Below are 24,233 nucleotides of genomic sequence, written 5' to 3'. Positions count from 1 at the left end.
TTTGTCTGTATTTTCGTCGACTATGGCACGAGACACGAACATTGACCAAACGGACAAAAAGTGTCATTTCAGATGGTCCGCAGCCAATCGCATTCGAGCACTTCGAAGAAGCCTTACGTTCCAAGGGAGAGGGTGTCTGGTGCAAGGCAGAGGTCATGAACTCTACGAGCAGTACATCCTCAATGCCTGGGAGGACAAATCGTCCTTGGATTGGCAATTCTACCAACTCCTCTGGGACGACCTCCTACGCAACTGGGATGACGAAAGAGTCCAATTCAGAGGTCAGGAACTACTTGTCCAAATTCTCCTTAATTTAAGCTACTTAACTAAATAAACACCTAAATTTACTCGGGGTTTCCCCCTAAAATAAAATTTTTTTACTCTTAGAACCACTCGAGGTTCTCCTTACGGTTGTTGAGCTTGTCACCGTCAATGTGTCTGACCTTCGTCTTCTTGTTGGATTTGGAACCCATTGAATTGCGACAAGCTTGCCCATGGAGATTGAACCGTAATTCCGAAGGGTAAGGTTCAAGTGTCCCAAGTTGTTGAGGACTGGGGTAAGAACCTTGCCTGTCTCCTTGTTGCGGATTTGGTATGGGTAGGGTTGGGAAATTTCGTAAGTCATCGGCAACAAGGGTTGCCCAAACTTCCTCTTCTTCGTGTTTCTCTTCTTCCTCTTCTTCCTCTTCTTCTTCGTGTTTCTCTTCTTCTTCCTCGACAATTCCTTCTTCAATTCTGTGTTCACGAATACGGTGTTGGAGGTTCTGTCCTTTCCGAGTACCTTCCAGATGGCGTCTATCTCTTCGAAGAAACGGTAGATGAGTCTGGCAAGGTCTCGGTTCTCTCTCGCGTAAATGCGCAAGGTTTCCGTCAAATCATTCAGGCATTTCTCATTGGAAGCTTGGTTCATGAGGAACTCACCTTTAAGTCCCTTCATCTCTTCCATAAGACTACTTTGGAGAGTCTTAACGGTGTTTGTCAGATGAGCTTTCAAATTCAAAATTTGAATTTGAACTGGGCGCTTGTCTGGCAACATTGAAAGGACATCTGCCATTGTGTTCGGCTTCGGTGCTTGTTCGGACATCGAAAAAATGAAGTGGTTTGAGAATGACGGTTTTACTTCAAAAAGCTTGTTATGACGGTTAAGTCATACAACAAGTTTAAAATAATATCTTGTTCTTCTTCTGAACGTTTGTTGTCTCTTCCGATAAAAGTTTCGAACATGAGAACCAAAAAACGTTTTTTGAGATTGCGGAAGAGTTCAGGCAAACGTTCATATTCTGGATATGTTGGGAGCAGTTCGAAACATCTGAGCTGACTTTCGGACAAAATTGGGACAATGTCAGAAAATTCATCTTTGGTCGGACTGCTTGAAGGTAAGTCCCTTACATGTAAGTAGCTCTGGTAAAGTCTTCTCATTTCTGCTAACTTTTGGAGTATAGCTTCGTAGTTTAGAAGTTTTAATTTTAATTGTCTTATTCCACTCTTTACTTCTAAACGGTAACTATCCATGAGGTCAAGAGTAGCTTTGGTAGCTTTAAGTGGAGCTATCTGTTCCTTGACTTGTGCAATTTTGGTTGCAATTGTGGTTTGAGCTCCTTCAAGTTCGCCGTCTATGTCGTTCTCAACACCTTCAACCATAGCTTGAAACTCTTCATCGGTCCATTGAGTTTGGTGTGGGACGAATTTAACTTGCTTCATTCAAAAAAGAAAAAAAAATGTTTTTACTCAAAGCGTGCCATATAGATGGCTATAAGAAACTTACCAGAAGGCTTCTTCTTCACATGAGTCTTCGGCAACTTGAGAGTTCTTGTTGGAGTTGGGTCTGGAATTTCAATTCTCTCTCGAGCGCAACAACAGATGTCAGAATAACATTCCCCACTGTCTTTCTTGCCACCATAAATTGTGTATTGACCGAACTTGCATTTGCAGGAAGACCGGTCAATACAAGGTTCACAGTTGAAATAGTTGTACACAAACCTGTTGAGTACGAGTGTGAGTAAAAACATAAAAAAAGTGAAGTTAAAATGAGATGTTTACTGAATTGGTTGGATGTCGCCTTCTGAGGTTATGAAGAACGGCTGTCCAGAGTAGTGAAGTAGTGCTCTGAGAATTTGTGTAATTCGTGGAATTGGGCTCTCACGATATGGAAGTAGTATCCAAGGACGTTTCATGAAGAACTTCAAGAGGGCTTCTTTCTTCACATCCTTAATATCATCGAATGCAGTGCCTTCTGGAACTTGAATTGCAACACCTGTTTCAATTTCCAACTTTAAGACACTATTCTTGGACAACCAGAAGCCAATGGACTTGCTTGGTTTGCACTTGCTGAGATATTCCTTCACGGTTTCATTTACCTCAATTAGATAAATTGCTTCGTCTAAGGGGTCAAGCTCCATACTGAGTCAGTACAATATTGTACTTTTTCAAGACAATGTTGTACTTTTTCAAGACAATGTTGTACTTTTTCAAGACAATGTTGTACTTTTTCAAGACAATGTTGTACTTTTTCAGTACAATGTTGTACTTTTTCAGTACAATGTCTCTCAAATTTGAGTACGGCTGTACTTTTTCAGAACAAGTCTTGAACTTTTTCAGAACAATGTTGTACTTTTTCAGAACAATGTTGTACTTTTTCAAGACAATGTTGTACTTTTTCAAGACAATGTTGTACTTTTTCAAGACAATATTGTACTTTTTCAAGACAATATTGTACTTTTTCAAGACAATATTATATTGTTTCAGAACAAAGACGGTTAAGACACAAACGAATGTCCGACGTCCCACCTACTGAACCCGTTCCACAGCCAGAAGAACAGCATGCTCCAGCACCACAACAGGTTCCACCTCCACAAGGCTCCCCACAGCAACCTCAGTTCCAACAAGGACCTCCGAATTACTACCAATTTCCACCTCAAGGTTACTACCCACCACAAGGCTTTCCAAACTACCCACCACAAGGCTTTCCAAACTACCCTCCTCAACCCATGCCTTACTTCCCTAACCCTTGGATGTTCATGTCAAACCCTCCACCCCAATTCAAATTCCAATCTCAGTCCAAGAGAGACCAAGAGTTCGAAGAAGGTCTGAACCGTTTACGCAAAGAGTATGCCACAGCCCCTATGGAAGAAGACAGGCTCTCACTCTCTTCCCTCAAATCGACCGATTCGACTCGTACCACAGATTCGGTTCGTGACCGTGAAGACTACCTCAAGCAGTCTGAGAGACTCTTCATCCTACAACCATTTACAACTGGAGCTCTCAAGAACATGCGCAATTACGAAGGTCAGACACCAGCTGGAGACCGCAAAACAGACGTACTCGCAAGAGCAGTCCAACTGGTCAAGACAAAGACCGAGATAGTCGACTTCATTCTTGCAGCTTGCCCATACAAGTAAAAAAATAAACAATTACGAGTTAAACTTTTTATTCTTTCTTTTCTGAGTTGTTTAGAGCTGGTTTCTCTTGTAGAAACCTTTCGTACTCTTCCATGGTCATGTAATTGCGAATTTGGTACGCAATTCCAGGTTCGTTGTTTTTGAACCTTACGTATGTAACGCTTCCATCCTCCTCAGGGAAGTAAGCTGCTAACATCTGACCAAGTTTTCTCGGTGACTCGGAGCTCATAAAAATGTCACTTTTTAAACGTTAAGTTTTTAGTCTTATTTTACCCTTTGTTTACCCTTTGTTTGTCAAGGTAGTATTGGAGTGCAATTTCTCCAAATTCTCTGTGTCGGAGTTCTTCAGCATTTTCCAAGGTGTACCTGGAGAACTCAAAGAAGTTGTCAAGAAGATACTGCCATGCTGCTCTTCTGAGTTCGTCGGTATTTTGGAAGTGTTGCACCTTCGAGTCTTCGGACATGAAAAAATAACACTTTTTCTATTAAACCGTTTTCTAACATGGTCTAAAACTCTTGAATTTTCATGAATTTTACACCAAAAATATAATTTATGTTAGAATGTTAGTTCTAACATGTTTTCTAACACGTTTTCTAACATGGTCTAAAACTCTTGAATTTTCATGAATTTTACACCAAAAATATAATTTATGTTAGAATGTTAGTTCTAACATGTTTTCTAACACGTTTTCTAACATGGTCTAAAACTCTTGAATTTTCATGAATTTTACACCAAAAATATAATTTATGTTAGAATGTTAGTTCTAACATGTTTTCTAACACGTTTTCTAACATGGTCTAAAACTCTTGAATTTTCATGAATTTTCCCGAAATAAAAAATAAAGTTAGTTTTTTTAAAAAAATATTTTTTATTTTTATTGTAAGAACATGTTAGCAACAACAGCACCAAACTCGTTAGTCATGAACCCAACTTCAATGTTAGTAGAGATGAAAAGCTTCATTCCTTCTTCATATACTTTCGAAACAAAATCCAGAAGATAAAGCAAGAACTTTTAACAAGTATTTGGACTGTAGTGCGAAAGATGAAACAATGAACAGTATCTTTATGAAATGCAGGATATTATTGACCATTTACCAAACTTCCTGAAATCCAACAACAAAAACTACTATTCCAGAATTCGACGAAATAGAAGTCAAAGACTGACTCAGTAGAAATAAAGAAGTTCATACGAAAGGTTAACTATGAGTTTCTGGATTTCATTGCAACCATAAGGTTATGGACAAAGATTGCGACATGGTATATAAGAACATCTCTGACCTTTACAAATCCGAAGAATTTAAGACCTACGACAACTTTGTTTCATTAGTTGCAAAATGTGTTTGGGAAATAAGAGATAAAGATAGTAGGGTAAGGTATGGAACGAACAAATAAGACCCGCTATGTTCGAGATGAAGAAAGCATTGACGCCTTAGTTGTTTTAGCAGGTAAGGTTTCAGAATATAACGCAAAAATGAACCCGCAATGTTCAAAATGTAAAGCAGCAATGAGGAAATATAACTACTCGTCAAAGAGATAGAAGTATGCGAAACGACTATGCAGATTTAAAGAAAGAAGCAGAAACCAGCAGAAGATAAAATGAACATGTTACATTTCTAAACAAAAACTATCCAACAGCTGACGATTTCCTTCTATCTGACGTCAAGAAGAAGTATAAAGAAACTTTCGGTATCGTTAAAACTTTTGACATACTGAAGAAGAAATAGAAGCTACGAAATTGTTTAGAGTCATGAACCATCGCAACATATACCATGTAAAACGCTTGTAAATAGTTATGTTAGAAAACATGTTAGAAAACATGTTAGATCTAACATTCTAACATAAACATTATTTTTATTGAATTCCGTATGAAATTTCATGAATTTTGTATGTTTTAGACCATGTTAGAAAACATGTTAGAAAACATGTTAGATCTAACATTCTAACATAAACATTATTTTTATTGAATTCCGTATGAAACGAGAGAAGAACAGCGAGTAGTAAAAAACCCTGGTCGCCAAAACTCTTTATTTTTCAAGCTTGACTTTTTACAATTTGAACTTTGTTTGCGTAGATATGAATTCTGAAAGAAGTATGAGGGTCTTGTATGACTTTGTACTTCTCCCATAGTTCATGTCTGTCAAACTTACCTGCCATGGACTCTTTCATAAGTTCCATGAAATCGTCTTCGGACAATCCAGGGAAAAGTATGATGTCAGTAAGTATTCTTTTACATCCTTACTTAAACTCTTGCTGTCTGTACACAAATGACAACTGAGATGTTAAAGTGTCTGAGCTTCTTAAGAATTCGACACATGTCTTGTTCTCTGTTCTTTAACAAAGGATGAGAAGCAAAGTCATCTAAGATAAGAAGACATCTATGAGGGTAAGTCTTCCAATCGTAAGATTGCAATTTCTTCGAAATGTATTCTATCTCTTTCTGTTTGTTTCTGAAGTGTTTCTTCTCTAATATTCTCTGCATTTCCTCATTTGGGTCTTTAAACTTCGAATTGACATACTCATTTATAGCATTGTACTTCAAAACTCTTCTTTGGTACTTCTTTATCCAATCTAACAACTCAGAGTCTTTTATACATACTAACTTAGACTTCTTTATAATATCTTTGAACGAATTGACGGTTTGGTCAAATTGACCAGAAGTACTACAAATGACAACTAACTCATAGAATGGGTTCTTCTCATCTAGTTCTTGTTGTTGTGCAGCCATTTTAAGATAAGTGAAAGTCTTACCCGACCCAGGTGGTGCAATTAGACCTGTTATACCATTCTGAGCAAATAAGAACTTGTCATGTATAGGCTTTATCTGAGCATTTTCTAACTTCCTCTTGTTCTTTTTAAAACATTCTCAAATTTCTTGTCAATGTCAGCAAACTTTTTTTCTAACATATTTTTAGAAAAATTAAAAATTTTTATCTTTTAGGAAATGTCTAGCGATTTCGCTATCTATATTCGAGACAAACTTTTCGACAGCAAAACATCTGTCGACCATAAAATCTTACATAGTGTAAACAAGAAAGGTGAATTTGTTCTAAAGTTCTGTTTCTGGGAATATGACAAGAACCATAAAACATTAAGCAGAGAAGTCTTTAAGTTTGTCAATGACAGACTTGTTGACAGAGATGACGCCGATTGGAGAGATGAAGTCCAACAAAAGTTCTTAGAATGCAAAGAAGACACATGCGCTGTTCTTGAAGATGAAATAGAAAACAGAATAGAAGAGCTATTAAAGGACAAAGAACTTTTACATAAATATGGTTGCGCCAAATTTGACATAACTCCACCAGAGAAGAAGAAGAAGAAGAGAGAAAAGAAAGAAAAGAAAGTAGAAGAAGAGAAGAAAGAACCTGAACCAGTTCCAGAGAAAAAGAAATTTGACATGTAAAAATAAAATTTTATTTTTAGAACATTTCTGGGTCAATGTCAATGTTCTCTTCCTCTTTAGGAGCAAACACTGGCTTAGACTCTAAAATCTTTTTACCCAATTTACCTTGAACTTCAACTATCTTAGACTCATAATATTCATAGTCGTCTGCTTTCTTTGGTTCATAAGGTATAACAAGTTTGTATGCTTTGCCTTCTTTAAGGTTTGAAAACCTTCTGTCAAAATTTTCTTTGACTGCTAACAAACCTTCTATGTCTAAGTCTTCAAATTTCGCACCATTTTTAGTCACAATAGCAAACTTAACTGGTTCGATGTTCCAAACTTTGTCAAATGTAGACTTTTCAAAATGGTAGAAGTAAACATTCAAATAAGCGAATGGGTCTAGTTCTTCTTTGACCTGTCATGTACTTGTTGACTGAAATATATTTCGTCATCTTTTCTATCGGATAAAAAAATATTTTTTTAAATTTACTCAGAAAAATTTTTCTTTGTATATACGCCGTTCTGTATGTCTAAAAGATTTTTGACATTTGCCAAGAATGTTCGTTTAGACGCTGCCATATAACCATACTCTTGACAATATTGTTTATATTCATCGTACAATGACCTTTCATCTAAACACAAAGTTAGTCTCATCTATAAACAGTTCATATACACTCTTGTTTGCTTCTAACAATGTTTGTCTTCTTCGGTATGTGGAATTTGTCTTGGATTGAACTTTGAAATATCTAATGTCATGAAATATGAGAACAAGTGGTTGTAAAAGTTAGGTGTCAAAGTTTCTGCTAAGTCGTCAAAATATTCTGTATCTTGCATATGAGAATCTGACGTTCTGACAACTACATATCTTCTGTCAGAACTTTCTAACTTCATCGGAACAACATTGTTTGAAACCATGATGAAATTTGCAACATTTTCACAAACTCTTTGGTCTTTATACTTTCTTTCAACAACTCCAACTTTGTCTGTTATAAGACTCTTCAAAGCATCTGAGTTTAAAACTTTGTTGTATCTATACTTTGAAGTTCGTTACATACTATAAGTTTCATATTCTCTATTGAAGAGTTAAATTTACCGCAGATGTTTTCTAAGTTTGTCATATTCGGGTTCGAATAGCCCTCTAACAGTTTGCATAAGATATCTGTAAAGAAAGTGTTCTTACCTGTTCCTTGTTTTCCAATTATAATGAGAGCAGTTTCATTTTTAGCACTTGGATGTTGTAAGATGTTTGCAAACCAACATAAGATATACTCATAGACTCTTTCGTTTCCATTGCATATAATTTCTTTGACATGGTCTAACCAAGCTTCTATAACATTTTCTTTCCATTCTACTTGTTCGTATTTATATCCAGTGAAGATAGAATAGAAGTTTGGAGATGGTGTATAGAACTTTATACCACGAACTGAAAAATCTTCTAACTTTGACAATAAGATATCCCAAGCATCTAACATCTTCATACCAACTTGTACGACTTTTATTTTCTTAAGTTTCTGTCTACATTCTTGTTCTGAAACTATTGTTGCTCTTGGTTTGTTAAAGACAACATCCCATTCTTTCATGAATAACATTCTGGGGCAGAGTCAACATAAATGACTAAACGTTTCAAATTCTCGACTGCTTTGTTATAGTCTCAAATGGACACATATTTCTGAACGCTTGGAAGTCATAAAAATCTGAAACGTCTATTCTGTACATTTTTATAAAAATAAAAAAAAATATTTTTTTTATTCTTGACTTTGTTGTTGCATTTGTTGCATTTGTTGTTCTTGAGCTATTTGTTGTTGAAGTTGTTCTTGTAGTACAATACTTTCACCAGTTGCATCTTCCAATTCGAAACTTTCTGCCGTCATTGACAAATACATAGGACATAAAAGTTTTACAGGAACAAAGTTTGCGTCAACTAAGGTTAAGTTTATTTTGCTAAAGTGTTTGAGTTCTAAAGCTGAAAACTCTGCATTCGAATGAACAATAGGCAAACCAGCAGAGAAAGTGTTGTTTATACGCATGAGTATCTTTTGGTCATAGTAGTTTCTGTCGACATTCGAATAGCACTTTGAACCTAAGTTTGAAACAATATATAAATAGGTGTACTTAAAGTCAATGGAACAGACATTCCTTGTATGACACCTTTTCCTGTTATAGGAAACTGTTGGTAGTAAAAACCAGATATAAGTTTTGTATTATAGCTCATATCGTTTATACTAAACTCAGTCGGACATCCAAACATAATGAAACCTGCTCTAGTTGCAGCACATGTTACATCCGTCCTTAAAGTATTAAATAAGTCAACAAAACCTGTTGGTGGTATATCTGAGTAAGTATCTTCAAAGAAGTATTTTTTACCATTCACAACAACAAAGTCTTCTGGTGTCAAAAGAGCAAAACAGGCTTTAGTCGTCATCGTGTTTAAGGTCAGTTTACAATATCGTCCTTGAGGACTTTGTAAGTTTGTTGTTATAGAATTATATGACTCAGGGTTTTTAGTCGTAATAGTATAAACCACTATCTTCTGCCATTTACTTAGCAACTAAATTTTAATGAAATGTTGTGGTCGTCAAATATTTTTATGACGTCTGGGAAACTATATTTTAAGTTCAACGTTTCACCTCCTTTCATAACGTATATCTTGTCAATGACATTATATGAAACACCACAGCAAGCAATGTCGGGTTCTATTTCTTTGATGTTTATATCGTCTGCCTCTGTCAAAAGTTTCAATAGTTCTTTCAAAATTCATGAGGTGCGATGACATATGAGTTCACTTTTACAGGGTTGTGCTCGACCAAGTTTAACATTATACCTAAAGCTTGACAAATCTTCTCCTGAGTTTTAAGTTTGTCTTTAAGTTGTTGGTAGTCGTTTCGAATATCTGCAACAGAACTTAAGTCTCTGCTAACTTCAGGGTATGTTGGTTGTTCTTTTACAGGAACTATTGTTATACCATCTTGGTCTTCGTATGGTTTCCCCATTTCAACATCTCTTTCTTTGACATTGACAATAACACTTTGACTGTTTGTTTGAGTTGGTGAATTTAACTTCACATCTGCCACCGCCATTAAACCTTTTGAAACACTTACGCTTCTATTTTTCGGAAATGACATTTTACTTAGAATAAAAAGATGGACGTATTTGAGTATCTCTTCGAATTGAAGCAGAACAAAGTTTACACACACAAACAATACAAATACATTGACAGAATAGTTCTTTACACAAACAATGGAAAATGTTATAGAATAGCAATATTTGCTGAACCAAAATATTTTCATAAAGCAAAGAAAGTTGGTATAACCGAAATGGTGAAAGTTCTTGAAGCAGACAAAAATATAACAACAAAACTTACAGATATTTCTAAAGGTAAGTTTATAATACAATTTTATGTCAAAACTGGCGTACTGTCAATATTTGACGGAGAGAAGTCAGTTCAAGAACAACTTACTGACCTGCTGCCAAAATCTGCTCGATGGAAGCTGTCGTTATACCAATCTGAGGAGCCCCAGCAGGTTTCATCGAACGAATCTTCAAAAGAGCATCTTCCGTGAAAAGTGCTATTGGTTTTGTAAACTTCTTTGCTCTCAATTCATCTGGACCGTCTCTGTCACCAGTATATTGTATTTGAACTGTACCAACAGTTGAAATACCACCCATAAAGTCTTCTGAGTCAGCAAATGGAATGCCAAGCCAAAAGTTTGAACGGTCTCCATTTGTATATTGAGTTTTTTGAGCTCCTGTATGAGTCCATACTTTCACATATGGCATAATAGAACTTTGCATTTCAGGGTTAATGGTTGTTGTGAAGTTGTTGTTAAAGTTCATAGCATCTAATGTCAAGTTGTATGACCTCATATCCTCAACTGTAGAATATTCTTCTCTTGGATAATATTTGCCATCTATGTTTATATGGTATTTAATACCAGGGTTGTAGAAGCAAGAATAGTCATTTATAGTTCGTCTGAACAGTACAAACATAGTATCTGCATGTTTCATTGCAGTTGTTAAGCAATATCTGTTCTTGCACCTGGGTCAGCACTTTGGTTTCCAACTTCACCTGCAAAGTCTTTGACAGATATTTGGTGTATAGGGAACATAAGTGGAACTGCAATATATTTGGCAGCTAAAGCATTTGAAATATCTGGGTCCAACATATAGACTGCAAGTCTGCTTTCTATTCTCTTGCATTCAAACTTTTCGCATGTGAACTTAACTGGGTCCCAAGCAGTTCCAGCAGCATTGAAATAGTAGTTTACTTCAGTGTTGAGTTTGAGAAACCAAAGTCTAAGTCAACTTTGTCTTTGCAAAAGTCAGAATTGGCTCCACGTTCCAGCTACTGTAATGTGAATGGGTCTTGTGTTGGTGCAATGACTAAGTTATTTTTGCTTGGAGTAAGTTCGATAGAAATTTTTCCTGCCCAGTTTGGCAAGTATCTTAAAAACCTGAAGATGAGGAAAGATGACAAAGGAACTCTAAGTTTCAGTTTTACTTTAGTGACTGCATTTCCATCTGAACCAGAAAGGTTAACATAAACTCCTGGAACGTTAGGGTCAAGTCTTCTTATTTTCTCAATGTTGCATACTGGTCTGTTTGTTCTCTAGCTTGTGGTTGTACTGAGTTTCTCAAAGCGAACCATTCATAGTTTGCCCATGTTACTGTTTGAACTAAGTCAGAGTTAGAATATATCTTATATCCCATGAAAACTTCTGGAGCATATTGGTATCCGACATAGAAAATTCCATTGCAACCTTTCTTGTCAGACAACTTGGCAGAAGGTTTTATTTCAATGTCTTGTTCCACGTATAAGAATGAGTTGTCAATAGAAATAATATGAAACCTGTCGCAAGCAATATCTACTGTTGTTGAAGAACCTTCTCCAAACTCACCTACGTTTCCATAAGAAACAGCAGTTGTATATTCGTAAGTTCCAGGAACTATTTCTGACCTTCTAATGGCATTGTCGCATTCGTTATACCATTCGGAAACATTTCCATTCATAGCATCCAAAACTGTTGGCGTTATATTCTGAGCGGCGTACATTTCATATGAGTAAAAATATAGAATAGTTGGATTTATATGTCATAATAGAACCCACTCCGACCAAGCTTTACTTTCTTCCTGACTGAGTTTTTAACTCTTCTTTTTCCTTCATTGCCACTACTTTCACTAGATGAAGTTACTTCTTCACTACTTTCACTTTGTTCTACTCTTCTCTTCTTCTTTGGTGTCGCTTTTGGTAACTTGCCCTCTGCTTGAAGTTGTTGCATCTTTGCATTATGTTCATCTAGTATGTTGCAAATTTCCCATGTCCTTTTTGCCTTTTGGCTCTGGTCGCCCATCTCAGGTAACCTATATCCTAGAAAGATTTTGTCATAGTCTGTATTTGAGTCTTCGCGTATTGTTTGCATGACTCTTTCCTGAGTTTCTGGTTCAAGCTCTTCAAACAGTGCCTGTCCATATGGAATATGCTCGTTTCCAAATATATGTTTTTGTAGCCATTCTGGTTTTCTTTCCATGTTACCAACAATATCTTTTGTGAATGGGAAAGCTTTTACCCAATCTTTCAGTCTTGCGTCGTTTATTTCTGTAGTTGGTTTTATTTTGTCAAGGAACATGTTTTTCAATACTAACATTTCATTTGGTACTGTCCATTTGAGTTTTCTTAAATATTCATCCCTTCTCGGTTCATTGTCTGCAAAGTAAGTTTTTATGACATTTTGTAAACTTTCGTTTGCAAGGTCATGTACAATAGGTTCTCTTCCTTCGCTCTCCCTAACTTTCTTTCTAAACTCTTCACCAAATATACCATCTCTATGGTTCTGTGTAGTTCTTTGAGATAAATGTTCTAGAACGTCAGGTGTTATATTTCCATCAGCCATGTTCATTTCATACTGGTCCAAAATATCTGCATGTTTCATATCTTTCAATGGCATTAAAGCCGCGCTGAAAATACCAGCTATATCTGGTTCACCATTGACTTCCATTGCGTCTACAACTTCTTGGAATTGTGGTTGTAAGTTTATGAACCACCTATCTGGATTAGCTTTATGACCCCATCTCATTGTAGTTCCATCGTCTGCAGAAACAAAAGTAGGTTTGTTTCCATCTTGGTTAGGTTCTGAATGAACTTTAAACAATGTTTCATTTCTATATGTTTTCTTGAAATTTAACCTTTTATCTTCACCGAGTTCATCCGAAGATTGAACGTTAAATGCTCGTAAGTAAAAAGGGTTGTTGTATTTGTGTACATTTTCTTTCAGTGCTTCCATTCTATGCTGAATATTTTCATCTGGTGCTGGAGTCTTTTGTATGTCGGCAAACATTTTTTCGATATTCTTCTACTATGTCAGCCGAATTTTTTTTAGACTCTTGGAAATATTCCATATTCTCCGCATACTCTTGTTGAGGGTCAAGATTTTTCGGCTGTTCCAAATCTTCATCTAGTTCTGTGAAGTTAGTTTCCAAAGGAGTGACTTGTTCGTTTCCTTCAGGCTCTTCTAGCTGTTGTTGCTGAACTATTTCTTCCATGTCTGGTTGTATCTGAACTTCTTCCTGTGGAGTTTCTTGTACCTCATCTGCTGGCATTTCATATATTCCGAGACCGTTTTCAACAAGTTCCCTATTTAAGCCATCCGCATTCATAACCCTTTCTTCTTTCGTTCCGTCTCTATTTTTTACGCGTTTCATGAAGATAGTTGAATTATCATTTATCTCTGACACCAAATATCTCGGAGTAAATTCATCCATGTCATTTGGATGATATGCTATTAAATCATATCCCTTAGCGAGCTTGTATTTTCCAGGTTTGAAATTATATCCCATTTGGTGCTGAACCATAAAGCTAAATAGGTCCGGGTCAGTATTTCCTTCCTTGAACTTTCTAATAGCTTCTTTATATCTGTCACTAAAGTCAAGAGTATCTGGGTAACCATAATTTTCCTTAAGCATTTTTAAGAATTCTTGGTTTCCTTGTTCTCTACTTCTTTTATGTCCTTGCTCTGTTTGTGGTTGTTGTGGTGCAGTGTTTTGAACTGTTGGTTGTGCTGCAGTGTTTTGAACTGTTGGTTGTGGTGCAGTGTTTTGAACTGTTGGTTGTGGTGCAGTGTTTTGAACTGTTGGTTGTGGTGCTGGATTTTGAACTGTTGGTTGCTGTGTTGGTTTTGGTGCATGCCTGTGTCTGTGTCCATGTGACGATGTAAATGTTTTAGGTAGTCCTGGTGCAGGTGCTTCTCTTGGAGGGTTTGGTGGTATATAAGTTCCACTAGCTAGTATATAAGTTCCACCAGCTGGCACATATGTTCCATCTGCAGCATAATGTCCTACCTGACTTTTCGTTCTTAAGAAAGCATTTACTAGGTCTGTTTTGGTCTGTTGTAACTCTTTTTCTTGACTTTTCACAACAGTTGCTCTAACGGCGTCATAGGCACTTTGAACTGCCTGTCTCGTTGCTGCATCTGTTATTTTCGTCATATTTTGTGCTACTTCTTTTAACTCTTTGTCGAAACCTTCAGACTTCAGTTTCTTTCCAGATGAGAAGTCGTTCACTTGTTTCACCTTACTATGAAGAGCTTCGAAAGCGTTCTTAAAGTCAGCATTTGTTAAAGCTTCATTTGAACTGTCTTCATCCGCTTGTATTTTTGTCCTTATTGACCCTATGAGTTGGGCTGCTTTAGCGTTGGCTTGGGCATCTAACCAGTCATTATTAGCTTTTATATATTCTGCGCTTTTCATTGCCTTTTGCATGGCTGCGTCGTTATTTTTACTTTCTTGTGCTAAGTTTTCATACTGTACGGTTTGGTTTTGCAACTGTAAAAGTTTTTCTGCCTTTACATTTGCTTCAACTTCCTTTTTATACTCATCGCTATCCATATATGTCTTCAGGGCTTTTTGTTTTATCTCTTCATCTTTCAGTATTTTATATTGAGTAGTATGGTTTTTCAAATTTATAACATCTTGTTCCATTTTTGCTACTTCTGCTGCTTTTTCTGACACTTTTTTCGCATATTCCTCTGTACTTAGTTCTTTCAGTTGTTCTTCTTTCTTCTTTTTCTCTACGTTTAACTCATTGAGTTTCTTTGTGTGTCTGTCATATTCTAGTTTCTTTTCGTTTTCACCTATTTGCTTCTGTATGTCTATGTTTGACTTTTTGACATCTGCTATTTGATTTTTGAGTGAACTCAAATTCATTTGACTTTGAGGGTTATAAGCTGTTCCGTCTGCAGCTCCACCATAGCCTGCCATTTTCGCTAAAAGTGCCGCTCTTAAACCTCCACTCTGTGCACCAACAACTCGGTTTAAAAGCATAGGATTGCTTGACATTTGTTGCAACATAGTGGGGTCATTCAGCATTTGTTGTTGCAACTGTTGTTGTGGTGTCAGTTTTACTATTGGATGTTTCAATGCTCTCTTCCTCTTACGTATATTCTTACGTAGCTTACGTGGCATTTTAAGTGAAGTTAAAAACATTTACGATGAAGAAGTCTTGACAAAACATTTACGATGAAATCATGAGTTTTCTACGATGTTAGAAAACATGTTAGAAAACGTGTTAGATCTAACATTCTAACATAAACATTATTTTTGGGTCATTTACGCTCATTACGAAGAAGTCTTGACAAAACATTTACGAAGAAGTCTTGACAAAACATTTACGAAGAAGTCTTGACAAAACATTTACGAAGAAGTCTTGACAAAACATTTACGAAGAAGTCTTGACAAAACATTTACGAAGAAGTCTTGACAAAACATGAAAACATATATAATTTGTGAAAAGCTCCTGGAAGACCTCCGAATAAAAACTTCATTTATGTGGGCTAGAAGGCACGAAGTGCCTGGAAGACCACCCCAAGAAAAAAAAACTTCATTATACCAATCATCCTCAGGGCTAGAAGGCACGAAGTGCCTGGAAGCCCCACTTCCTTTTTTTTTTTTTTTTTTTTTTTTTTTTTTTTTTGAATTCCATCCTCTTTAATGTCATCAATGATTTCCATTTCATTATTTTCAATTTCTTCTTCTCGTTTATGAGGTCTTTGATTATGACTCCATTGATTCCATGAAATTAAATATTCTTTATCATTATATTTATACCTCATTAGCTTATTTTGGCTTTCATATTCATTTAATAATTCACAATCTTCATTTTTAAATTGAAGTTTAACCCATTCAGGATTTAAACAATGTTTAATTAATCGCGGAATATCTGACATCATCTATATATAGCTTCTTTTATAAAAGATAAAAAAATAAATTATTTTAAAATTAATGTTAATTCTTTAATGATTTATAAATAAATATATTTTAATGCATCGTCTATATATAGATGTAACAAAAAAAGTCACTAAACCCGCACTCATATACTACTTATATAGAAGATTAATCGACATTTTTTCATAAGTAGTGTAACAATCAAAAAACATTTTTAAATATCTATTTTTTAAGACTTAGTTTTGATAGTTTTCACTCAAAAATTTTCATCATATTTAAAATAATATCATATTATTAATCTGAGCTATTTGATTGGCGCAAAGCGCCAATCAAATAGCGAAGAAAATAACTTTTCAAATTATTTAATAATTTTTTATTATCAAAAGTCAAAATCAATCTGATATCATTACGTTATATCTGATTGCAAATCGTAATTCGTTGAAATAAGTTTGCCGAACAAACAACCAAAGCTGTTCTCAAAATATAATTAGCGGCGTGAAGCGCCGATTCCCAAACGATATGCAAAGAGTTTTTGAAAAATTGAGAGAAATATTGTATTTTCATTTCATATTTTCATCTTTTCTTAATCAGACTTTCCGCACAAACTTCTAATGTATCACATTGATCTAATGCCTCATTGGTGTTCCATCATACCTTAAATGATTCACAATATGCCCATTTGGTTACAGATGAATTTTGAAAATTCTAAAATTCTAGATTTTCCTCTATAACAAGTTCTTTGTCATCACATGCCTAATTAATCTTTAACTTTAGAGCTCCTCAATATCCTTACAAATTACATAATTTCCGAAATACTTTCTCAAAAAATATCTATGATCGCATTGATATCAGGTTACAATAAAACTATTGATATTTCAAATACATTACAACCGTTTGCTATAGCTAAGACATTTTCTTCATTTATGAACATGACTTCAGCTCTAATTTTGCCAAGTAACAAACTGATCTAATATCTTATCGAAGTGTATTCATTTCACAACAATTTCTTAATAAATGCTTTGCTTTCAATATTTCTTTCGAAAAATCTCTAAAATCTCAAAGTATTCTCTAAACCACTTCGATGGATATAAAAATCTCTCATATATTTTGCATAATAATCTTTGAAATATAATATTAATCGCACAAATTCAAATTTAATTGTATAAACTCATTTCCTATAATCATAATATATTTATTTTGCTGAAGTTGGCTGGGCTTGCCCGAAGGGCAAGCCCAGCCAACTGAAGCCCGAAATTATATTATATCAAATTTGATTTTTTTACCTAAAGAATTGTTGCAAGTATATACATCCACGCTACACATCATTCAACTTTATTTATTTCATTCTGACAAAAAGCTTCATGACATGCTTGTCGATAAAATATTAATTATCTTCAATCTTTCCAAAAACATGAGATAATACTGGAATGTGCTATATAACCCTATGTATTCATAAACGACACTTAACATTTTGGGTATTATCAGATATTATGATTTCATCAGAAGTGTTACTAAAAGCTAAGTTATAATCAGTGTAAAATAAGCATTTCATTCTTATATGAATGAAAACAATTATCATACATGCACACAATATTTTCTGTTCAATGCTTTTTTGTGATCATTATATTATTGGAACAGTAAATCATCAATAGTATGGAGAATAAAAATATCTGTATACCTAATATTATAGTGTATCCAGCTACAATCTTCAGTTAAAATTGCCATATTGAAGTTCATCCTTTTATTTATGATATTTCAGCATCCGAAAAGGAAAAATATTAGTTAAAAATACCAACAAAATTTATTATACAAAAAAATAATAAGAAATAATAAGTCAATCAGTTTGATCCAAATCTCCTTTTGTACTGCTTGGTCCGCTGAGAGGAGAAGCGGGTGCATTGCTTGTGCATGCATTAGAAGATGTATCAGATATCAACTGTTTGAAGAAAGAGTTCAATTTCGCAGGTTCTAGAGATAATTCAAGAACTTGGTCGTAATTTATGCTCGTAATATGTTTCTCGACCACTGACCTTAATGTTGGCTCTCTCCTCGTTGCTTCCTCTATAATGGAATTGATAGGAAGGAAATTTGGGTTAATTGCGCTCCAAGATTGAGTTCTTGATGGTTTTGATGACTCATTTATGGAGTTTATGACGTCATCAAGCGATACTTGGTTTGGTAGAATGGTTAGAAACTCTTTATTGTTCGCATCAACTGATCTCTTGAATAACACCAAAGCAATGTTCTCTTTGCCAAGATTAACGATACTATCAACAGGCGCAATGTTCGAAAACTTCTCTCTAAGAACTTTATTCGATAAATCTGAATTAATTCCCCGAGCATAAAAAATTCTTTTCGCCCAGACGGAATCAATGGGTTGCGTCTTAAAGTATTCAAATACGCGGTTGAATGTGGAAGATCCGATGATCTCGTAGCGCTTGTGAATTTTATTTATCGTATTTTGTAAATCTTGGCAACATTTGAACGTAACAACAACGGTTTTGTTGTTCCCATTAGTGAATGTATGGAAATCTTGGACGTTTTCGTACTCAGATCGAAGAAATAAGTTTGGTATATTTTCATTGTCAAAAGTTACGAGAGTTAAGTCTGGTTCGAACTTCCTTTGAGTGAAATGTCGAACAGCGGCCGCAGCATTCATCTTCGGAAACACGAAAACGTTGGAATAATTGCAACTATCGCGAGCTTTCAATGCGTTTTGATAGTCTGCGTATAAAAACAATGCTACAAAGGATGAAGCAACGTGGCTGACGGAAAAAGCGTAGATTTCGCCCCATTGTTTAAATGTTGTATAAAGTTGTTTTGTATCGAAATTGTACTCGAGTTCGTTAACGGAAATGATACCAGCAGGTTTATGGTAAATTGTTTTCTCAATAAAAGGAAAAACTCGAAGAGGAAGTTCATCTTCGACAAAAACAGTTTTGTCGAGCTCCTCTATAGCTTTTTGAGCGTTCTCCTTGGTGTCCATCAAAATGGTTATTATGTAGACTTCATATTTGAAAGAGATATCGACATATATCACTTTTCCGTATTTTGAGTAAATTTCTGTGATTTTCTCTTCTGGTATTCTGTGGTTAAGGTTGTTCATGAAGATACTTCTCTCCTCAAAGCTTCTGGCGATCTGATGGAGTGAATCGTTGCTTAAATTGCAATAAGGAACTTTTTCGTACGCGGTAGGTTCTGTAGGGAATTTCTCTTTAATGTTTTGTATTAATTTGTCGAAATCGACTTGTTCCGAAAAAGTCGCAATAACAAGCGAAGTAAATCCTTTATCTGTCCGAAAAGGTATCATCTCATCAAATTCTGGAATTGTTTTGAGATATGATTTGTATTCAGGTAATTTCTCCTCTTTGCAATTTTGAATCGCAAGAAAATCGGGCATATTTGGATAATCGAAGAATATTGTAGCAGTCTGTTGACAGGAGATCGGTAGACCATTTGCCTTTTGTTTTGCTGCACAGGCTGCTTCGACTGTTGCAAATTCGATGATAAATGCTTTTTTGTCTTTAGTTACAGACAAAATGACACCGTAGGTGTTGAATTTTTGCTTGATAGATTGCTCTGAAGTCTGTTCATCAAAGCCTTCCACACGTATTCGTGTGGTAGGCCTCTCACACATTTTTTTTAGATGAAAAAAAAAATTCAATGGAATGAAAAAATAAAATGGTAATCTTTTTGTGAATTAAATAATGATCTTGTGGAATTTTAGGATAGATTTATTGAATTATCGGAATTTTACGAACGTGCTTTTCCTGGAAGAAAAAAACCGGAAAATATAATAGAATGCTTCTTTGACATTTGATTTATCTAAAATAATCGGTATTTGATAGTAAATCTTAGAAATTATCATCGTGATTGGATCCGAATGATTTGAAATTTGATTCTAAAGCTTATCATAAATCTGATGGACTCTCTAGCAACCAACAAGAACAAACAACAATCACAAGATCAAAACCTTTCGGATTATTAATTCTTAAATAATAATATAAACCCAATAATGATTTGATTTTTCGAATTTAAATTGATTTCTGTTGACAAAAATCCAAAAAAACAAATTGTTGATTCATCAACTGATAAATTTGAATGGATACATCTAGTGAAGATCTCTTAAGATCTCGTGATGGATCCTTATTTATCGATGATAATTCAATAAACTATTACCAAAGTCTGAATTCTAGTTCAAATAAACTGCAAATAGAGCCAATTACATTTTTCCCTCGGAGTATCAAATTCGGACCGTGTTTTCCATATACGCAGACATCAAAAAAACTGATTTTTACTAACTCAAATCAATTTGATGAGTCGTTATCTTTTTGTTTAAGTAATAGTTCTATTTTTTCAATTGACCCATCAAGTATAGTTGTTAAATCAGGAGAATCAGCAGTAGTAACAGTCACTTATCAGCCAAAAGAAGTTGGACATCACAATTCTAAGATAACTAATGTCGGCATCCATGAATTCATAATCCCTATATATGGTGAGTGTGAGATGTCACCAATAAATATACCAGAACAATCAGATTCTTGTTGGAAATTCAATAATCCAACAAAAATGTCTTCAACATTCGAAATCGCAAATAGGCATTACTCTGATTACTGCAGAATAGTAATTTCTTCAAATTCTGCTGCTTTTAAATTATCAAAAAATATTATTGAAATTCCACCGACTTCGATAGCCAAACTAACGATACAATACGATGAAAGATATCCTATAGACAATGAGCCTGAAATAACACTCGTTTGCCAGAAATTTGGCATTAAAATTTCCAGAATTTTGACACTTCAAAAATCAAAATCAAAATTAACAATAAACTTCGGCACAATTGCAACGGGTACAACATTTTACAAAGAATGCAAAATGAAAATCGATGAAAAATCTCAATTAAATCTACAATATCCGTTTAATTACACAGTTGTATCAGGAGTTTATATTTTTTCATTTCATCCGACCGAAGAAGGTCAGTTTTCTCAAGAAATTGAATTGGGAGAAATTTCTTTATTATTATTGGGTAAATCCGTTAAATCTCAAATAGAATTTGACTCGAAGAGATTCATTATATCTAATACAACAGAAAAAGCATTGAAACTTACTCTGAAATCGCTCTCGAAAGAAATTAAATTAAATAATTCAATTTTTGAGATAGATCCAAAAGGAATTACAAAACTGGACTTAAATATCACATCTAATAAAGCAGAGAAAGGGCTTTTGATTGCAAAATACAACGGAATTAAACAAATAATTACATTTGACGTAAAAAAGTACAAAAATCAATATGAAACTGAACATTTAGCTTCAAAAATCGATATAAGTCCAGAAATGATTATAATTCCAGCAGTAGATCAAAATTCAAACGCAATTCCGATTATAATTAAATCAAACGGCAATTTTACGGTTAAAGGACCAAAATGGCTTGAGTTTCCGAGCTCTATCGAGCCAAATGAAGAGTTTTCTGTTAATTGCAGAGATTTTCAAAGAGAAATTTGTTTATCTAGAATTATTGTTTGTTCAGAAAACCTCAAAGAGATACCTATCTTAGCATACAAAGGAAAATCAAGTGTTAGAGCTGAAGAAAAGGTCGAATTGTTCTATTCAGGAGAAGATCAGTATGAAGGAGAGATAGAAATCACAAATGAAGGTGACAGATCGATGTTTTGCATATTAACTGCTCTTGATGAGCATCCTGGCTACGATATCAATATAAGTCAGTCTTCTGCTGTTATCAAAAAATTTTCTTCCCTCAAATTCACTTTTATCGTAAAAGTGACAGATAAAAATACCAAAGAGTTTGACATTCCCATTTTATTGTATACAGGTGATGAAATCATTCGGCAAATCAAAGCTTTGCTAAATCCAAATTGTTTCTTTAGCGAAATTTTCAAAGGTTTACAAATAGACGATGAACTTGGCAAATTTTCCAAGAAAATTTTGAATTTTGACAAAAAATATTTCAATAAGATTTTCAAGGATATGGTTTTTGTCAATGAGTTGACTTTGTTTACGAGGCAAAATGATAATTTATCAACAATTCTTGTTTCTCCAACAAATTTAGTGATGAATCCAAACAAAACTAGTAATTTGACATTAATCAACACCTCTCAGAACAGAGTATACTTTGAAGCTAAATGTGTATCTGATGTAAAGCTTTCTAATCAAAAAGGATTCATAGAAAGTTATTCTGAGTTGAATTTGCAAGTTTTTTGCCAAAAACAGATTGATTCTGAAATAGAGATCATTACTCAGAATGATAGGATAAGAGTTCCAGTATCCTTTAAGACAATAAGTATTTCAAACCTGAAATCTTTCTCGATCAGTTCGAATATCGTTGATTTTGGTGTTTGTAAAGTTCTCAAAAAGAAAATTTCGGAATTTCAAATCACGAATTTGACAGGGAAGAAGATTGATTTGTTTATTAAGAGTTTTAAGAAATCACATGTTAGAGAGTCTGTGTTTGATTACGATAAGTATATCTCGCTTTCTCCTTTAGCAATTGTTGAAATTAATTTAGAATTTACACCATCATTCCAATCGCAGTTTGAAGAATGCGTTGAAATTGTCAATCAAGATGACAGAGAGTCATGCATCCTTAAACTCGTCGGAAATGGTATAAAATGATATATAATTTTTCTTTTTGTTTGTTTGTCAATTTATTATAAATTTTTACTGTTTTATTTTCAAATGATAATGATTTTTGAGCCTAAAACTGAAATCATTGAAATTTTTTTGTATTTTTAGAATGCGATCAAGAAAAAGATATTAATTTATAATAGAAATTTTACAAACATTTTATTTATATGATATGTGCCAAACTTCCAAATTCATGCATTTGATATCGACATCAGAAGCGAGAGGAGGGTTGTTGAAGGCATCACACTTCTCGGAGAAGCCATGTAACATTCTGTCGTCAAGCCAAATGGCAGCGCTGCCGCCTCCGCCGATTGATAAGTTCGTTTTATCTACATTTACGAAATAATTGACTGTCTTCGACCATCTGTAGGCCACAAACGATGGGAAGAAGCTAAAAACGTAAGTTTCGCCATTTGCAGCGTAAGCCTTTTTCGGATCAAAACCAGCAGATGAATAACAGCCAATAATGCTGTCACCGTCTGTTTTCATGACGAGTACGCATTGGTCTAATCCTCTTGTCTTTGTCATGAACTCGTTGTATGAACTTCCGTCGTCAGAAAGTCGATAAACTAAATGCCACTCCAATTTACGTAATCTTTTAGGTAAACTATTGTTAAGTTGGCCCATTTCGGTAGGAGTCATGATTTTGCTTGGATCTGGCAATCCTTCGAATTCCAAACAGAAATCTGAGACTCTGCGCTTTGTTTCTTCAACAGGCTTGATGTACGTTGACATCAATGGTCTAGTATAATGGCTCTTTACTTGGATAGCCGTGGATCGTTGTTGTAAAACAGTTTTGAAATCTCTAAGTTCTTCGTGAAGCCCTGCGAACTCAATGATCTCCATAGACGTTGGATCACTTGGTATTGAAAGATAATTGACATGCAACAATGCCAAAAAATCATCAGGTAAGACTTCATCGACATCATCGTAAAAATCGCAAGGGTGAGGAGTGATAGTTGCATCAACATAACCAATCAAATCAATCAAAATGGGTTTTTCACGCTTTCCTCTTGGCTGAAATCTGATCTGTGTTTCATCTAAATAAAGATCTCCGTCAATAGGAGGAGCCCTCGAGAAAATTTGTGAATCAATTGGATGTAGGTGTGGTAATTCTTTGATTGGTTTGACATTTAATATCATTCCTGGAATAGCCACTTTAACATTTGGATTTAAAGTTTTGATATTTAAGAGCGTAATGTCAAGCTTGGTAGCAATGGATGATAGTGATTCGTTTTCCTGCACAATGTAGTGTTCGGTATCGGTTTGTTCACTCATGTTTACTTAGGATTTTATGGAATCTTGAATTTGACACAGCAAAAAACAGTTTTCAAATTCTCCAAAAGAAATTTTTCAGAGATTTGAGATCCGCTTTGGCTGCCCGATAATTTCTGAAAACCTGAAAATTAAAATCAGCTGCCATAACTACACGTTGTGTATTTGGATTGAGAAAATTTCTGAATAACGGTGAAAAGCTGATAAACGATCTTAATTATGATGATTGGTATGTCTTTTGAGTATACGTTATGATAGTGTTAAAATTAGTAGTTCATTTCAACCTTTTCTTGAACAACAAAATTATTTCAGAAAAAAACTT

General features: G+C 34.8%; 13 protein-coding genes and 5 pseudogenes across 18 annotated transcripts, besides 2 other annotated features; 5 read left to right on the top strand and 13 right to left on the bottom strand.

Moving 5' to 3' along the window:
• Positions 1-15,739: part of a mobile genetic element that runs on past the window's edge.
• On the top strand, positions 73-334 carry TVAGG3_0188030 (annotated as a pseudogene). The gene has a single exon. A coding segment is annotated over exon 1 (262 nt).
• TVAGG3_0188020 (uncharacterized protein) lies at positions 384-1,084 on the bottom strand (the record flags this gene model as incomplete). Its single annotated transcript, XM_051225850.1, has 1 exon — positions 384-1,084. A coding segment is annotated over one exon (701 nt), but the record flags the coding sequence as incomplete, so codon positions are not given.
• On the bottom strand, positions 1,117-1,701 carry TVAGG3_0188010 (uncharacterized protein; the record flags this gene model as incomplete). Its single annotated transcript, XM_051225849.1, has 1 exon — positions 1,117-1,701. The coding sequence occupies one exon, from the start codon at positions 1,699-1,701 to the stop codon at positions 1,117-1,119; it is 585 nt and encodes a 194-aa protein (XP_051110835.1).
• TVAGG3_0188000 (uncharacterized protein) lies at positions 2,037-2,399 on the bottom strand (the record flags this gene model as incomplete). The annotated part of the gene is made up of 1 exon (XM_051225848.1): positions 2,037-2,399. The coding sequence occupies one exon, from the start codon at positions 2,397-2,399 to the stop codon at positions 2,037-2,039; it is 363 nt and encodes a 120-aa protein (XP_051110834.1).
• On the top strand, positions 2,772-3,398 carry TVAGG3_0187990 (uncharacterized protein; the record flags this gene model as incomplete). The annotated part of the gene is made up of 1 exon (XM_051225847.1): positions 2,772-3,398. One exon carries the CDS (start codon positions 2,772-2,774, stop codon positions 3,396-3,398), a length of 627 nt encoding a protein of 208 aa, XP_051110833.1.
• TVAGG3_0187980 (uncharacterized protein) lies at positions 3,427-3,627 on the bottom strand (the record flags this gene model as incomplete). Its single annotated transcript, XM_051225846.1, has 1 exon — positions 3,427-3,627. The coding sequence occupies one exon, from the start codon at positions 3,625-3,627 to the stop codon at positions 3,427-3,429; it is 201 nt and encodes a 66-aa protein (XP_051110832.1).
• Positions 4,287-5,185, top strand: TVAGG3_0187970 (annotated as a pseudogene). The gene has a single exon. A coding segment is annotated over exon 1 (899 nt).
• On the bottom strand, positions 5,669-6,303 carry TVAGG3_0187960 (annotated as a pseudogene). Its single transcript has one exon. A coding segment is annotated over exon 1 (635 nt).
• Positions 6,341-6,799, top strand: TVAGG3_0187950 (uncharacterized protein; the record flags this gene model as incomplete). Its single annotated transcript, XM_051225845.1, has 1 exon — positions 6,341-6,799. The coding sequence occupies one exon, from the start codon at positions 6,341-6,343 to the stop codon at positions 6,797-6,799; it is 459 nt and encodes a 152-aa protein (XP_051110831.1).
• On the bottom strand, positions 6,816-7,118 carry TVAGG3_0187940 (protein of unknown function, DUF4108 family; the record flags this gene model as incomplete). Its single annotated transcript, XM_051225844.1, has 1 exon — positions 6,816-7,118. A coding segment is annotated over one exon (303 nt), but the record flags the coding sequence as incomplete, so codon positions are not given.
• Positions 7,669-8,497, bottom strand: TVAGG3_0187930 (annotated as a pseudogene). Its single transcript has one exon. A coding segment is annotated over exon 1 (829 nt).
• Positions 9,323-9,858, bottom strand: TVAGG3_0187920 (annotated as a pseudogene). Its single transcript has one exon. A coding segment is annotated over exon 1 (536 nt).
• Positions 11,466-11,830, bottom strand: TVAGG3_0187910 (uncharacterized protein; the record flags this gene model as incomplete). Its single annotated transcript, XM_051225843.1, has 1 exon — positions 11,466-11,830. A coding segment is annotated over one exon (365 nt), but the record flags the coding sequence as incomplete, so codon positions are not given.
• Positions 11,863-12,423, bottom strand: TVAGG3_0187900 (protein of unknown function, DUF4106 family; the record flags this gene model as incomplete). Its single annotated transcript, XM_051225842.1, has 1 exon — positions 11,863-12,423. The coding sequence occupies one exon, from the start codon at positions 12,421-12,423 to the stop codon at positions 11,863-11,865; it is 561 nt and encodes a 186-aa protein (XP_051110828.1).
• Positions 13,384-15,235, bottom strand: TVAGG3_0187890 (protein of unknown function, DUF4106 family; the record flags this gene model as incomplete). Its single annotated transcript, XM_001305227.2, has 1 exon — positions 13,384-15,235. A coding segment is annotated over one exon (1,852 nt), but the record flags the coding sequence as incomplete, so codon positions are not given.
• Positions 15,641-15,739: a terminal%2Cinverted (terminal inverted repeat of Maverick-3 transposon ID:TVAGG3_0187880).
• A 2,037-nt stretch (positions 15,740-17,776) lies between these two features.
• TVAGG3_0187870 (eukaryotic translation initiation factor 3 subunit G family) lies at positions 17,777-19,631 on the bottom strand (the record flags this gene model as incomplete). Its single annotated transcript, XM_001305228.1, has 1 exon — positions 17,829-19,631. The coding sequence occupies one exon, from the start codon at positions 19,629-19,631 to the stop codon at positions 17,829-17,831; it is 1,803 nt and encodes a 600-aa protein (XP_001305229.1).
• A 437-nt stretch (positions 19,632-20,068) lies between these two features.
• TVAGG3_0187860 (uncharacterized protein) lies at positions 20,069-22,648 on the top strand (the record flags this gene model as incomplete). Its single annotated transcript, XM_001305229.1, has 1 exon — positions 20,564-22,624. The coding sequence occupies one exon, from the start codon at positions 20,564-20,566 to the stop codon at positions 22,622-22,624; it is 2,061 nt and encodes a 686-aa protein (XP_001305230.1).
• Positions 22,649-22,795: 147 nt separating this feature from the next.
• TVAGG3_0187850 (negative regulation of peptidyl-cysteine S-nitrosylation) lies at positions 22,796-23,914 on the bottom strand (the record flags this gene model as incomplete). Its single annotated transcript, XM_001305230.1, has 1 exon — positions 22,796-23,914. The coding sequence occupies one exon, from the start codon at positions 23,912-23,914 to the stop codon at positions 22,796-22,798; it is 1,119 nt and encodes a 372-aa protein (XP_001305231.1).
• Between the last annotated feature and the right edge of the window lie 319 nt (positions 23,915-24,233).

Source organism: Trichomonas vaginalis, chromosome IV, assembly GCF_026262505.1.
Source record: "Trichomonas vaginalis G3 chromosome IV, whole genome shotgun sequence".
In the NCBI taxonomy this organism is placed as follows: Eukaryota; Parabasalia; order Trichomonadida; family Trichomonadidae; genus Trichomonas; species Trichomonas vaginalis.
The sequence above is the reverse complement of the archived record's forward strand: the minus strand, read 5'-3'. Positions and strand labels throughout refer to the sequence as shown.